The 15,408-nt window shown below is 49.0% G+C and overlaps 7 protein-coding genes across 7 annotated transcripts; 1 reads left to right on the top strand and 6 right to left on the bottom strand.

Moving 5' to 3' along the window:
* Nucleotides 1–44: 44 nt before the first annotated feature.
* Nucleotides 45–2,461, bottom strand: PHATRDRAFT_54493 (udp-n-acetylglucosamine diphosphorylase). The gene is made up of 2 exons (XM_002180234.1): nt 1,487–2,461; nt 45–1,314 (listed from the first exon to the last, which is right to left on the bottom strand). The coding sequence occupies exons 1-2, from the start codon at nt 2,434–2,436 to the stop codon at nt 462–464; spliced, it is 1,803 nt and encodes a 600-aa protein (XP_002180270.1). The 5' UTR covers nt 2,437–2,461; the 3' UTR covers nt 45–461.
* A 640-nt stretch (nt 2,462–3,101) lies between these two features.
* PHATRDRAFT_45894 (predicted protein) lies at nt 3,102–4,301 on the bottom strand (the record flags this gene model as incomplete). Its single annotated transcript, XM_002180235.1, has 1 exon — nt 3,102–4,301. The coding sequence occupies exon 1, from the start codon at nt 4,164–4,166 to the stop codon at nt 3,102–3,104; it is 1,065 nt and encodes a 354-aa protein (XP_002180271.1). The 5' UTR covers nt 4,167–4,301.
* A 556-nt stretch (nt 4,302–4,857) lies between these two features.
* Nucleotides 4,858–7,611, top strand: PHATRDRAFT_45895 (predicted protein; the record flags this gene model as incomplete). The annotated part of the gene is made up of 1 exon (XM_002180044.1): nt 4,858–7,611. The coding sequence occupies one exon, from the start codon at nt 4,858–4,860 to the stop codon at nt 7,609–7,611; it is 2,754 nt and encodes a 917-aa protein (XP_002180080.1).
* Nucleotides 7,612–8,199: 588 nt separating this feature from the next.
* PHATRDRAFT_35721 (predicted protein) lies at nt 8,200–8,718 on the bottom strand (the record flags this gene model as incomplete). The annotated part of the gene is made up of 1 exon (XM_002180236.1): nt 8,200–8,718. One exon carries the CDS (start codon nt 8,716–8,718, stop codon nt 8,200–8,202), a length of 519 nt encoding a protein of 172 aa, XP_002180272.1.
* Nucleotides 8,719–8,965: 247 nt separating this feature from the next.
* Nucleotides 8,966–10,354, bottom strand: PHATRDRAFT_45896 (predicted protein). The gene has a single exon (XM_002180237.1). It carries the CDS (start codon nt 10,267–10,269, stop codon nt 9,814–9,816), a length of 456 nt encoding a protein of 151 aa, XP_002180273.1. The 5' UTR covers nt 10,270–10,354; the 3' UTR covers nt 8,966–9,813.
* Nucleotides 10,355–10,800: 446 nt separating this feature from the next.
* PHATRDRAFT_54494 (enoyl-coa hydratase) lies at nt 10,801–11,736 on the bottom strand (the record flags this gene model as incomplete). The annotated part of the gene is made up of 1 exon (XM_002180238.1): nt 10,801–11,736. The coding sequence occupies one exon, from the start codon at nt 11,734–11,736 to the stop codon at nt 10,819–10,821; it is 918 nt and encodes a 305-aa protein (XP_002180274.1). The 3' UTR covers nt 10,801–10,818.
* A 405-nt stretch (nt 11,737–12,141) lies between these two features.
* On the bottom strand, nt 12,142–15,078 carry PHATRDRAFT_45898 (predicted protein; the record flags this gene model as incomplete). Its single annotated transcript, XM_002180239.1, has 4 exons — nt 12,142–12,849; nt 13,018–13,230; nt 13,298–14,866; nt 14,907–15,078. 4 exons carry the CDS (start codon nt 15,076–15,078, stop codon nt 12,551–12,553), a joined length of 2,253 nt encoding a protein of 750 aa, XP_002180275.1. The 3' UTR covers nt 12,142–12,550.
* Nucleotides 15,079–15,408: the final 330 nt, after the last annotated feature.

Raw genomic sequence — 15,408 nt, forward strand, 5'->3', positions numbered from 1 at the left:
TGATTCATGTAGGCAAAGCAGCAGCAGTATCGAAGTCGTTGAAGAAGGGTATCTCCAAAAAGGGCACCCGAATTCATACAAAGGTTCATTTCTACAAGCCCAAGACTCTTAAGCATGACCGGAAGCCTAAATACCAGGCCTCCAGCACCCCCAAGAAGAACACTCTGGATAAGCACTCTATCATCAAGTACCCTCTTACCACTGAGTCCTCAATGAAATTGATCGAAGACAGCAACACATTGGTTTTCATTGTTGATATCAAGGCGAACAAGCGTCAGATCAAGGCTGCCGTTCGTGACCTCTACAACATCGAATGCGAAAAGGTCAATACTCTCATTACTCCGCGGGGACTGAAAAAAAGCTACGTTCGACTGAGCAAGGACCACGATGCTCTTGATGTTGCTAACAGAGTTGGCGTCATCTAAATATCGCTTTAAATCTGTTACAACTGAAATCATGGCTTACAAAATTGCACAAGAATTGTTCTTTTCTTCGATCCAGTCTGCCTCTTTGCGAAGGATATAGTAGCCCCGCATTTTTATTATTTCGTCATCGCTTGAGTCGTCGGCCACCTTGACCCATCCTTCATTCTTGACAATCTTGTCTTTTACTACAATCGACTTGTTTTCGTCGGCGTCGACCACAAGCGTTCCATCCAAATCCAGACTTTCAATTGTAACCTCGGATCCGCGGACAATCAGGGTCGAGTTCGCGCTGATCTTCACCTTGTCCGGCGTCGGAAACAGGCGATGATACTCGCCCGGACAGCACGCGGCATTGGGTTTGATCACAATAGCCGGACCGGGCACAACCTGGATACCCGCGTACGTTTCCTCCGACGCTGTTTCCACATGGCATCCAAGCGACACTAGGATCTTCCGTACCGCGCCAAATTGGTCGGCTTCCCCACTCGCGGCAGTACCTGGTTGAGTGTTTTGGGCCTGTAATTCTGCTCCGTCCGAAGTAGCGTTCTTGACGGGCGAAAAACACAAGTCCGCACTGACGGAGGTGAAGCCCACTCTTTTCGCGTCTTCGCCTTCGAGGATGGTGGGAAAGTCCTGCATCATGCACTCCAGTCGGGTAGGCTTTTTAAAGACTGTCTTGGCGTCGTCCTTGTATTTTGGATTGACGAACTCTGGCATGAGGCCTTTCGTACGATTTAGAGCATCACTGTACGCGTCGAGCTTAAAGAGGAGCTGGTTGATGTTTCCGGGAAAGGGAGAATAACCTGTTTTTTCATCATTGACGTCGCCGTCGAGATTGCCGGTAGCTCGTAGCAGAGGATCTAGCTGATTGTACTCGACGTTCAGTGTCCTGCAACAAAACAACGCCGCGTTAGATAAGTGATTGACTTCATCGCATGCAGCGACTCCGAGAAACAAAATTGTGCTCAGCACCACAGGTCAGCACGTGATTGATTCAGAAATGATGTGGTAAAACTAAATGTAAGGAGTCCCTGACCCGACTTTTAGGCAGCGATACGTACTTGTACTCTCCCGTTGTTTGATGCTTCAGTTTGGCAATTCCACCAATTGCCTGCTTCGCTTTCCGAGGCACAGCCAACGAATTCATAATCAGGTCCAACTTTTTGGAAACACCTAGCATCAAAGGAAGTGTGTGAAATGCAAGACCGTTCGTGTCTTGAAATAGCGTTAACCATTCAATACCGTCGCTTAACCACCGTTTAGCCACTCCGTGAGTGTATAGTAAGGCGTGAACATCACCGTGTCCGTGAGGTTTCGTGACGATCTTGGAGGAATCATTCTCTTCCAGCACCATTTTGGCGTTGTTATCCATGAGTGCAGGGACTCCCTGCCCTTGCTGGACGATGGTGATTTGCGACTTCTGCATACCAAAATAATTGTTTTTGCGGAGTAGCTTTGCTGTCTTCTCGTTCGTGTCGCCCGAAGTCATGATACATAGCGGCAAACGTTTGCCTTCGCCATACTTGACCTGGACCGCTAAGATATATTCAATGTAGTACTGGAGGTAGCATGTTTCAGTAGCCATTTCTGTGGGTAAACCGACTTTGATGCTACTGTAGCCGAGACGTTCACCAAGACCTCCCGCTACAAGCACAAATCCAACCTTGCCGAGTTCTGGACGTCCAGCCGACTCTGTTTCCTCGAACTCTTTCGTTCCGAGGTCGAAACGCTCCCCTTCAGGAACGCTTGGCTCCCAGCCTTCGAGCGGATTAACTCCTTCTCGGCTGTCCGACAACAATCGCTTCGCGTTATTTATGTAGCCTTCAAGACCTCCATCTGCGTAGGCCTCGTCGAGCTCCTGAAGCTGCGTAGCGAGTTTCCGCCTAGAGGTGGGAGACGTGTTGCAGGGCCACTTGGCAAACAAGTGTGACTGTCCCAGCGAGCAAAGTTTGCGAACCAATGCTTTTTGAGGATCAGAAAGGACCGTCAGAGACCTTTGCAAATCCTCCATCCTAATGTTATCGCTACTGCTCGTCATGATGGGAGTCGTCCGAAATCGAGGGAGCCAGGGTAAGAATGCGTCGTCAATATTATGAGAACCCGCGAGAAAGGTTTTAAAGCATCGAACTGTGGATTATCCAAGATTTCGATTTTACGAGCATGGAATCGGAGTTTCGACGAAAGTTGATTCGTTTCTCTTTTTGGTCTGTGAGACTATTGAAAACATATTGCATCATTTATAAACAGTTAAAATCTAAAATTGTGCCATATCTTTATTTTGGACGAGACAGCAAACTGTTTTACTGTTAGGCTTACATTTCAGCTCTATTGTCTATAGCCAATGTACACCTAGTTGTAAAGGGGCAGATAAGCGACTGCATGTAGAGTGTGATGGATACTACTCTACCCGGCAAAGATAGATAGCATCTAGCCCGATCCAAAAGGACGAGTGGGAAATGGATTTATCGTATACCCTGATTTCATAGTCAATACGAGGTGTAAGAAAATATTTCTGTGGGCTACAACAGATTGCTAACGACGACACGCATCGCCTCCATAGGGGGTTACTGCACAAGCATTGCACTAACAATCCACTACGCTACGACAGACCAACACAGAATTGTACATATTGCTTGCAAGCTTGTTGCTATATTTTCCGCCTACTCTCAGCTGAATCTAGAGAATGACGCATTCGCAATCCTTCTGTTTGGCCTTAGCTTCGTCCGGTGCTGGCGCGCTCAAGTCCAGGACTCGAGAAGTGGAAACTGGCACATATTTGGACACTGGGCCCGCTGCAGACTTGCTTGCTTCCTCGTGTTCCTCGTGTATAGAAACATCCAGCACCGCTTTGTTGTCTGGATTGCTCTTGTTCACTTGCTCTCGCAATGTGGAATCCCACACGGATTTACCATTGTTGTTGTTTGATTTCTCTGCGGTTTCCGTGGTTTTGGAAAAAATATCCTCGGCCAATGTTCCATTCTCGTTGGAAACTTCCATGGTCTCATAGTCACCCCAGAAACGAGGTTTTGGTTTGCTTTCTTCTATCACGAAAAACTGCGGATACACGCAACGTTTACCACTCAAGGCAAAGAGTTCGTTGCGCCGATCCTTGTTGGTCGGATCCGAGCCATCGAATAGCTCAAATGGAATATCGCTCGCGTGCAACATAACGACAGCATTCTGCTGGTTCGTTGTCACAGTGCGTATCATGCTTTGTTGGGAGACAAGAATCAGAACTCGGTTTGGCGGTAACACCTCCGTCTTGGTCGTGGTGGACGGTGTTGGCAGGGCGGGTTCCGGCGGCACGGTATTAGCGGTGGTGAGTACGGGAGCGCTGGTAGCGGCAGGTGCCACGTTAGTGGTCGCCGCTAGGACGTCGCTGTTGGTCGTCGTCGTGGTGACGGGAATATCCAGCAGCGGTGCTTTCTCATTCGTGTCAAAGTTGAAGTTGTTTTCGTAACCGTCTGGACTGAGTGTTTCGTTGGCCGTGGAAGCCGGAGAAAGCATGACAGATTTAGGTAAAGATGTAGGTTTCTTTGACTTGAAGACAGGCGTCTTCGACGTAGTCGGATTCGCAGCATCGGTACCATTTTCACTGGAAAAGGCGACCGAAAGATCTTCTCGCGAAGCCCGGGACGCGGAACCCGACAAGCTGGATCCTTGATGTTTGGATTTGCCCTGGCCCGCCGCTGGACGTTGCGTTTGCGTGCGGACGTTTCCTTTACGTGACTTCTTACCCATAGCTTTGAGGTTCAGTGTTGCAAGGTTGGTTCGGCGCCGGATACTGGGTGGGAGGAGGAGGTCGTATCGATCCGTGAACGGCGGACGGGGTTTGTTTGGTTGTGCAGCGTGTTCGCCGTTGAGAGACAACGTTTCCTTGCGACTCTGGGTTCACACGTTACTTGCCTTTTTACTGTTCGTCTCATTCTACGCCTTGCTATATTTTATTTGGCGACAGTTCGTTGGGCTCTCTTGTTGGTTCGACACATAGGAAGTCGTTATGTGTCTGTGACAATGGTACGTTTTGATTGGATCTAAAGTAGATACAAGAATCGTTTTCACTCTCGTTCAACGCCGGTTAACGGTATATATTATACTGCGACGTCACCCAGTATTCTTTACCCATTCTAACATCGGCGGTTGTACTTCTCCTGATAACGTTCGGTAGGCACGGGACTCTTACTCCTCCGCGTTTCACGTCTCGACTACACACGTAATTTCATCAATGTAATCAAACGACTTTTTGGTTTACAACACGCTGATGTGGGTGTAAGCGCGCCTTCATTTTTCGATGTTCCAAGCAAAACCATCACCGACAACCGAAGAAAAACTGGCGAGACGGATGCTGAAACGTGTCACGCATTCACTGTCAAAGAACGAACTTGGGGTACTTTACCAACGTCTCGCGCCGTGCCGAACGAATTAAAAGATCATGGGATTGTCCCAAGAAACAACATTTCTTGCCTGGTGGATTTGGTGTAGCGCATTCTTGCCGGTGAGTTTCGTTGTCGCCTGGGTACCCCGAAGACCCACTACGCTTTCACGGAATTCATGCCGTCGACGTCCTCGGAAGATACCGAGTGCCAGCTGGCATTCGAATAACGTCGCATTACGCTTCCCGATCGAGCTCAAGAGTATACAACGCTCCAGGGATTTGGCCGTGTCCACGGCTCTCTCTTTGTTTGCTTTCAAGAATGGCCCTGACGGGGACGATACGAATCAAGAACAATCTAATCCAGGACAAGGAACGCAGGAAATTGACGACGATGAGAATGAGAAAGACAAACCAAGTTGGATACGAGCGATTCGACAGTGGCCCTTGCGCGAAAGCAACGCCGTCAGCGGCAGTGGTGTTGACCAGTGGTTGCTGGGAGGACCTTTGCAAGATCACGAAGCCGATTGGTTGGAAGAGATCGTTGGCGGAGGTGGCGTCACGGACGAGGACAACTCCACATTACCGAGCTCTAGCGTCTTGAAGTCGGTCTCTTCCTCCAGAATCTCGTCTTCGTCTACTAGCTTTTTACGACCCCTTGTTAGTCTACTCAACATGGAAGCTTTGCTTTTTGATTACGATGAAGCGCAGACCGATAATTTTGCCGGTGACTCTGCTGGTAATGAATCTACAGGCCGGACTTTGGTTGCGAGCGACTCGTTACCAGGCTCATCTTCGACAAATGCAAGTCAAATTTTTGCCTCTATCCTACCACTTTCTGCGACACTTAGTGCAAACACAACGGCATCGCTGGCCCGAGGAATTGCAACTGATTGGACGGTATTGGAAGAACTTGGTCGTTTGGATCAGTGGGCTGACAGCATCCGGCGGGGTATATCCACGGCCGACCCAAAGACATTTTCCAAGTCTGCCGAAGCTGTTCTGAAACAAGCCACGACCCGCATCGAATCTCTCGTCGCCGACGCCTCGGCCGTGATTTCTCCCGCGACACTACAAGCATTGATCAATCGCGCACGTCAAGCCGTTCCACCGAGCAACATCAATTTATTGGTAGGCAGTGAAAACAATGTAACATCTTCGGGGGAAATGCCGAAACAGGTGGATCTGATTGAGGCCGCCAAACGGCTTGCCCTAGATCGGGGATTGGACGTGGCCGAAGCCGCGGAACGAGCGCGTGAAACAACTGCCTACGCTGTCAGTCTCGTCACGGTTGCCGATGGAGTCATTCGCAAAGGCTACGTGGACGGCGACTTTATTGCGCAGCGACAGCGTGAACTGCAAAACAAATCCGATGCGGTGATGTTGGACGACGGCGTGGCGGATGGCTCTCAGGCGCTTTTTGCAGATTACCCATCAGCGGAGGAGCTGAATACGTATGGTCCGAGCTTGGCACAGGCTGCCGAAATGGGGGCCTTGTCAGGAGCAATTTACGAAGAAACAATACCCCGTACTCATGCACTCAATCATGCTATCGTTGCGCAAGGACGTACCAAGGACGTCTTTTGGATGGTGACGGATAAGCTACTAGTCAACGCTTCGGCTTTTAATGATCGGAATGTGGCATTGACGAAAGATCCAATGCTGGTCCGCACTCTTACAATTCGGGGATTTGACGCGTCCGACGAAGGTGTGGATCGGGAGCGACTTATAAATGGTATTTGTGCAGCTGCGCCGGAACGATTAAAATCCCAGCCTGATGTGCTCATTCATTCTGGGCTCATGAGTATCGCCCGTGCAATTTACAAAGACGTCAAGCAGTACATTGATTGGTGTGCTCCGACTCACAAAATCATTCTTAACGGGCACTCAATTGGCGGATCCCTATCTTTACTTATGCTCCTACTCATGACCGATGACATGGGTCCGGAGTATGTTCGGAATAAGATTCTTCGTGTCTTTACTTTTGGCAATCCCGCCGTAGTTTGTCTTCGAAAGCCGCGTAGAAAAACATCGGAAGCAGACGAGACCTGTGACATTCTCAAAGCATTTGAGTTGCCGACTAATATTGTCCACGGCTTTGCTCAACCTTGGGATCCTGTTGTTCGGCTATTCACACAATACGATCCACTTTATCCGTTAGCCGGAGGACTTGGCGACGACGGCGTGACTCCTTGGGCAAACGGACCTCCACGAACGCTGCGCACAATCACAAAAAAGATTTTCGAAGCATGGGATGGCTGGCCTCGTTTTCGTGAGACCTTTCGAGGCCAAGCCAATCAAAATTACACTTCTGTTGGAATCCAACATATTCTTCTTCCTGAACCAACCCGCTTTTTAGCGGACCGCTTTGTGGCTGTAAATATTCCCGTTCCTCCGATTGAGACAGTTTTGAAAATCTCTTCACGCGAACTGCTTCCAGCGTTGTGCAACGTTTTCCCACTGTCAACTTTTGAAATTAGTTTTGTACCACAAGCGATTCGGAGTTTTGTTCACCATTTTTATCCTGCGTACGATATGCCGCTTGTTGCGTATGTGAGACGAAAAGCAAAAGGGAACGGATCCTTGGGACCAAACAACAACGGAAGCGGCAAATCGCCTTCACCTCCGAAGGCCAAGAAGGTCTCCAAGAAGACGGCGACCCAATTTAAGGAACCAGCTTTGACAAACAGTGCCATTGCTCCCTCCGAAGACAATCGAAGTATACTTACTGGAGACGAGGGTCCGTCTTGGAACCTAGCTGCACAATGGCTCCAGGGCAAGGAGGGGCAGATCGAAACTAAAGGTAACACCTAGTCTTCTCCGAAAGACCCACTCAATCTGTCATTTTCTATGCATTTGAGTCGCACTATCATAGAATAAATTTACTCCTGGTCGCAGCAAAGGTTCATTGAAACTGGATTGTTTTCCACCCAGGACGCCCTATTTATAGTTGTCTAAATGCGAAATGTAAGGTCAACAAATTAACCCAAAGAAAGATGAGAAAGAATGTGAAAAATCGAGATATGCTGTCGTAGCCATGGCCCTCAAATGTAAAACGGTAGTCTAACCATTGTTGACAAGATTATTGAGCGCCAACATTCCTTACGTCCGAGTCGGTATTCTCTATCTTAATAAAAAAACGTGATACCGCAAAGCTTCAGGAGACCAAAAGATTGTCAGCGAAGGCCTTCGTATAGTCGTTCTCCGAAATGTACGGGATCCACGATATCTACGACACATTTGGAGTTTAGGTCTTAAAGCTAACGCAACGCATTTGCTCTTGGGAGAGACTGCTTTACGCTTGCGATGCGCAAGCCACTCTATGACTGTTTGCTGCAAGTCTATGCGATACATTCTCACAAATTGATACAGAATGGAGCTGTTTGCTTTGTTTTCTCTTGGCTATCCGAAGGCCAGTGCATCTCGTGCTTTCTCAATGGCATCCTTGGGCTCTCGCAGGATGAGCAATCTATTTTCTTCTTCCACGCTGTCATCAAAAGCACACTGGTGTAACTCATCTAGCAAACCCTGTACAATAATAGCTTCTTGCATCAGGTATGCTGTTGAAGGTGATGATCCCACACGAAGGATAGAAATTTCTTCATCTTCTAATTCTATCGACAAAACGGCAGTGTTGTCTTGGTAATATAAGTCGACAACGTATTCCTCCGTCGAGGGCTGATTAGCCTGCCAGGATCTTCTATCGGGGGTGTTCTGCATTCCCATAAAATAAAACATCACGAACAGTCGCAATCCTCCAAGTTTTATCGATTGTACCGGAATCGTAGCCACGCGGTAGGTGCCTGCAGGAAGATTCTCATCGCCTTCCATGGGGAGAGAGGAGGTCTTTCTCTGCTTCGCATCTCTATCGTTGTTTTCGCCACCAAAGAAGTTCCTCAAGTCTCCGAACAAATCAGCCATATTCACAGAAGTCTGCGACGAATCTGATCGGACGCCGTTTTTCTGTATTCCAATAGTCAGTCTGCTTGAGGACTGCACGAACGAACGTGCGTAAAGGAGCAGGCTTGTCAAAACCAGAACGGATAAAGCAACGTTAACATTCATCTTTTCGAGTATTGGTCAGTAGTTCCTTTGAAGAAAAAGACCAATGGCGGTTGGGAATACTCAATTGGGGACCACTACGATGAGAGTACTTTGTATCACCTTTCATTCAGTCAGAAAGAAATTTATTGACTCGGTAGTAATTTGCCTGTGCATGAGATGAGTGAGTCATCTTCCGGTTCTCAGCATGGTTTTTCGATCGATCACAATCGAAAATTGACTGTGAACCCTAACATTGGTAGAGAGTTCCCATGATCCATTCATCTAAAAATCGGATTGTCAAATCCAATCACGATCGAAACCGCGAATTTTTCACAAGAAGAGACTCTCTTTTCTCTCTCTCTAGATAGAGGCTAGTTGAGAAGGCACAGTCAGTGGTGAGAATGGCATTGAGCTATTGCTTGAGTCATTCGGATAAAAGATGCTTGTACACGTTAATGAAATGAAAATCAGATTCGAAAAGACCGACGACAAAGACAGCATAAATTAAGGATATCCTGTCGCAAGCAATCCTAGAGAGAGCGCTGTACAATCACTATAGCCTTCACGTGACTGCACGAAAATCTGTTTACTTGTAGCAAGTAGAGTCAATGGGACGGAACAGAAACGCGCCCAAAAATTACGCCTCAGAAGCTATTCGTGTAGAGCTGTGAGCAATTCGCTGCACTCCCATTTGTTTCGATTTGGAAGCAAGCACAGGGAACATACTCCTGGGAGTGGGCAAAGCATAGATCTTAACTCCGCTACCAATCCGAAAATGTCAAAAGAAGCGAATTCGCGTGAGAGCCAAAACAGGCACAATCTAGGTTTTAAAGCTCGATTTTGCTTTCAAATTCCCAGCGGATTCAAAGCGTACTAGAGCTCCATGGACCGGCAGCACAAGCTTTCCGGAGCAATTCAAAACGCAAAATATCGGTCTATCCTCAGTTTTCGTCTTCCACGTTTTCAAGGCGACTAAGGCATTGTATAGATGTCTGCAGTATCTGCAGAAGGAAATGACTCCAAAGCAGCTGTCTTTGTTTCTTCTTCCCGCTTCTCATCTTCTCGTTTCCGCTTGCTTCGGCCCAATTTCGGTTGTGTCCGGACATATTGTTGCAGTGTTTCCATTTCTTTGGCCTTCCCTTCCAGCTTCGCCTCCAAGTATGAGATAAGCTTTCCCCAGTCGAGTTTACTTCGTAGAAAGGCAACAACGTATTCGTCCAGTTCCCTTAAAACTGGCTTGGTAGGGTCTACGGCAGCATTTTCTGCTTTCTGTGACGCAATCACCATCCAATTCGTCATTGACTTCCATGTTTTGGCCAATCGATCTTCGTGGTGATAAAGCTTAGTCTGCTCGCCTTCTGGTTTTGCGTTTAATGACACCTGCAGATTGGACTGTGTTTCTTGAGTTGAAGGAGACAGACGACTCATGCTTTTAAAAGAGGGAGACCAGGCTCCGTACTGATTGCGATTTGAAAAGAAGGCTCTCGGGATACAAACTTGGGCTGTATTCTGTCTTCTCTGGTTTTGGCTATTGGTTGGTGGTAACGTAGACAACACCTGTGTGTTGAGGCCAACGTAGAATAATTCACAGTCACTGTCAAGCATTGATCGCCTGTGAATTCGAGTTCCGGGTTTCGCTTTGAATTGCTTTGGCAGTCGACCCCTACCCCGCTTTTCTCTTTTCACAGTCAGAATCGGCTAGTTTTTTTGGGTGAACCATAAGATCGGCGAGCTTCATGACAAAAGACGCCCAAAAATGCGATAGACTCCTTCAGCCGCGACTCAATACTCACATTGCTTTGTGGATTCTCAATTAAAGTAGTATAGGCACAGGGATGTATTCAGGATCTAGCAGTTTGCCGTCGTCATATATATATGAAGTTCCCATAGAACAGCATCTAAATTAGTAGATACAGCCTACAGTTTTGCACTGCCACAAACCCATTTGATGCGAATGCTGAAGCAGAATTGGACAATTTACTTTTTGTGATATATCTCGAAGATCGGATCTCGTTTCTCAGCAACTGCATCGATTCCTTCGCCCCAGTCCTCCCGATTGTAGCAGATGGCTTGTGCCAATGCCTCCCGCTGTAGGGCCTGTTCCAGACCGTTGTCTTGACTTTGTCGAAGCGTTTGTAGATTAGTCCGTACAGCTAATGGGTGCTGCTTCGCAATATCATTAGCTAATGCGTAAGCTGATTCCTTGGCGTCGTTAGCGAGTCTATTCACTAACCCACGTTCTAAACATTCCTCGCCGCTCAGCACCTTTCCTGTCAGTAAAATCTCATTCATTATGGCAGATGGTCCCCCAAGCGCTGCTTCTAGCAAATGAGATCCACCCATACCCGCATGAATGCCCAATTTCGTAAAGTTGAAACCCAAAATCTTCCGTTTCGGAGCCGCTGTACGCAAGTCACACGCCAATGCCAAACCAGCACCTGCTCCGATTGCTGGTCCTTGCAAAGCAGCAATGATGGGAACAGGAATACTGCGAACACAAAGGAAGGAATGATAAAACTGCAACATGAGATCGGCGTTGTGATGGACAGAATTGTTCCTCAAAGATCGCAGCCACTCAAAGTTGCCTCCCGCCGAGAAAGCCTTGTCACCTTGACCCTGCAATACAATAGCATGCACTTCTTGACCGCCGGTTGTGACATCCAAGCGAATCTGGTGACACAAGGCTCCAAACTCTTGTCCCATCTCTACCGTCAAGGCATTGTAGGTTGCTTGCGCCTGCAACGTGATCGTACCGATTTTCGTTTCGTCATCGACCTCCCAGCCTATCAGGCTTTCAGCGGCCGAAAAATTTGCTTTTTGCAACCGCCTCAATTCACTTCGTTCGGAAACAGGTATCCGAAAGAGACAACGGCTAGGGGTTCGCAGAACCCACATTTTACGAGATGTGACTACCGGCAAAGTGATTCGTCAGAAGAAGCATTTACGATCTGTGGGTATCCTTTGATCCGTGTTCTCGTTCGGAATCGATTGCCATTCCTCTTTGATGGCTAACATACCTATTCGCATGCTATGACACGCCAACGCTGTAATCAGTTTCCAACCCATTTATAAAATATATGTCGCAAGGATAGAAGTATGGTTCCGCTGTAAGGAACACGCGCAATTCTCTCCGCCCGCAAAGCGATAACGAATTTGACTCCTACATATTTATTAAGCAAGGAAGCAACAGTTTTTTTCCCCATTTCTAGTGAGCAAGACGATATTTCCGGCGGACTCGTTAAAGTGCCTTGCTCTTTCAACTCAAGTTGCTTGACTTGTGAAGCTAAATACTCTTGAAGCCGACTACCCGCAGTGGCCATTTGTTTTGGCGCCAACGCGATTTCCACTAACTGTAACAGTAAAAGCAAATCGAAAGGCGGTCGACAGGACGACGCCGCTTTTGACGTTGGAAACTGTCGTGCTTGCTGTTAGGTACCCGGCTAGAGTTGTGTCTGCTATCTGCTACTATCTAGTCTTGACGCTTTCCAAGAAGCCAAGACATGGCGAGTCGAAAGGTCGGAGGTATAATGCCCCGTACAACTATAGCGAGGCCACCAACAATAAGTGTTGAATATACTGCAGCGTTGAAGGTTCTCTCGAACGAAACCATGTCCCAAGCCTGCTCACTTGCCTTAGCTGCGCCGACGGATGAAAATTATCAGAAATTGCTGGAGATATACCGCGAGAGCTCGCGAGCCGCCAACGTTATTCAGAAAGAAGCGCCTCTGGAGATGACAATGAAGCCTCCGGGTATGCCGTTGTCTAGAGGACTCGCCGGAAGTCGAGCACAGGCGAAGCCACTTGGGAAGACGGCCGCAACGATTGTTAAGAGTGTAGTGCCTAATCGTCGCATGGCTCGCCTTCCACCAGCTCTTATGAACAAGCGTCTTTCGATACAGCGACAAGGCAGTGACTCGTCCAACATTTCGTCGGGTTCGCTCCCCAAAAGACCACGAACGGGACAGGGTTCCATTTCGCCACCGCCACCACCACCGCCACCTCTACCCCCTGTAGATGATGCCGACAACCAGCTTATTCCACCCGATGAAGTAGCCCGAGTGTTTTTGCAAAAGTTGAACCACGAAGAATCGCTAACAAAAGAAACAGCAAAAATGCCGGCGCTTACTCCAAAGGCAACGACACCGGATCGCAGTCAAACCTCTTCCCCCACGCCACCAGCAGGATCCTCGTCCCCGGACTCTTCGGAATCGGATGCCTCAGAGCAATCCGCAGCCGATGACTCAGAAGTAGTTTGCACTCCGCCAACACGATCCCAACCGCGACGCCACCAGCCGAAACGGACCCAACCGATGCGAGCCGAAAAGGTCTCTAAAAAGGAACCTCCAATACAGAAAGAGACACCACGGACACCACCTACACGTAGACAGCCTTCACGACAAAAGTATAGCTAGAATACGGATCGCCTAGGTTATCTCTATTGCTTCGTCGCTGCTACTGTCCGCTTCCTTTCGCAACTTCTTGCGCTTCTTTGAGAAGCCTCGTTTACGACTAAAGGCATTCTTGACGGACCCGTCCTGTTCATCGCCGGCTAGTTCAATTACATCGCCCGGTAGGACCATCCTATTCTGTTGGATCTCGGCTTGCTGGACAACTTCGACAAGCTCCCGTTCCTTGGCGTCATAGAATACAATGCCCCGTCCAGTACGTTGTCCGGCTCGACCGCAACGGCCCATTCGATGCAAATGAGCCACCACGTTCCCCGCGAACTGGAGTTGTACTACAGTGTTCACACCCGGTACATCAATACCTCGGGCTGCCAAGTCGCTGCACACTAAAATCGGGACGGTACCTTCGCCGTCCGGAGATTTCGGGTCGTACCGGCGGAAGCGATCCAGCGTTGCGGTACGCTCGTCTAACGATACCTTGGCGTGATACGGGAGTACTTTCAGGCCGGCCCGCTGTAGTGCTTGATTCGCACCCTCCACGTCGTCGACCGAGTTCAAAAAGACCATGACTTTTTCGTCCTGCAGACCGCCTTCCGTGACGGGTGTTCCGAACAATTCCACCAGCTTTTCCATTCGAGTTTTCTTGCTCTCTTCCTCCATCCATAAAGTCTGTTCCCGCAATCCGTAATGGCGGGCATTGTGCATACCAGCCATGGTAACCTGACTGACGTACGGAAACTTTTTCTTGAGGTAGGCGTCGACGGACCGGGTTCCAAAATCGGGCAACGTGGCGGCGACAAATACGTGCTGTGTTCTGGGAACTCCCAGAGTGGGGTCGAGGCGATCCGCGCGTCGAAATCCCATCAAGACGTTTTCCAAGGGCCGAATATATCCGCCATCCAGCAGCATGTCGGCCTCGTCCACGACCAAGGTGCGGATATCGCCAAACATGTCAATATTTGCCGGTTTGAGTCCGAGGACACCGAGTGCGGCTAGTGTCGAGATGACCAGATCCACCGGCGGCTCGCTTCCTCCCAAACCAATTGCCTTGCGAAAGGGTTGAAAATCCTGCAGTTCACGGAGTCCCCCGGGGAGGATCGCCAAGCGCACCGTATCCTTGGCGAGCGTGGCGTCATCCGTGGGCGGCAAGTTCGCCGCATCCGGTAGGGCCGATCCACCGTACACGAGCGATTGACGACCACCGGACAAACTCACCGCCATACGCACGACTTGCTGCACGAGCTCTTTGTTGGGAACCAGTATAATGGCGCGGGCGTAATCGTATCCCAGACTAGTATTGGTGTCGGCCGCGTTCGCTTTGCGTTGCAAAATGTCGTCGAGGAGTGGGAGTAGATACGCGAGAGTCTTTCCAGTGCCGGTTTCGGCACCCACCATGACGTCGCCTTCCGCAGCGGAAATGTCACGGTACGCGGCGGCTTGGACTGCTGTCGGTCGCCGCAAGCCCAAGGCCTCGATTCGTTCGAGCAGGACGGGAGACTGAATTCCCAACGAAGCGAAATCCGCGTGGTCTTGAGAGAAAAATACGTTATCCGCGTCGACCGAGCTTGCCGAGGCCAAGGAGAATAGAGTTGGTTCGTATGGAGGACGATGGTCTCGGCCTGGATGCGGGAAAAACACGGCATCGATGCGCAATTCCACTGGAACGATCGTCGTGGTGGTAACGCCAGGATTGGGGAATCCGAATGGAGAAGGCCCGATTGGTGGTTACACTAGCTAAGTTCCCAAAGGCCAAACTTCCTCGCCTGGCGGATGATCTACATAATGTGTTCATAATCGCCGAGACGAAAAGTATCGAGGACGTATACCTCATGACGAGACGAAAGAATACCAAACCATGTTGCGAGAGACACCAGCGACCGATCTCAGTTCGTTCCACCTTGTTTGTATGGCTGTGAATCTACCAGTAAAGAGCCGTCACACACATTTTCGATCCCGTGAAATCGTGAACAATAATACGAACGAGGAAGAATACCCGGAGCTTTGTGAAGTACCTAGCTATTCACAGTCAAACGCCGAACGGTTTTGTTGGCGGACCCAATCACCGTTGGGCACCGTAGTGTACAAAAATACCAGGTGTACTCTCCGATTAACTGTAACCTGTAAGTTCCATTTCATTCGGATGCGCTCGCGGACAAGAAAT

Source organism: Phaeodactylum tricornutum, chromosome 8 (assembly GCF_000150955.2).
Source record: "Phaeodactylum tricornutum CCAP 1055/1 chromosome 8, whole genome shotgun sequence".
In the NCBI taxonomy this organism is placed as follows: Eukaryota; Bacillariophyta; class Bacillariophyceae; order Surirellales; family Neidiaceae; genus Phaeodactylum; species Phaeodactylum tricornutum.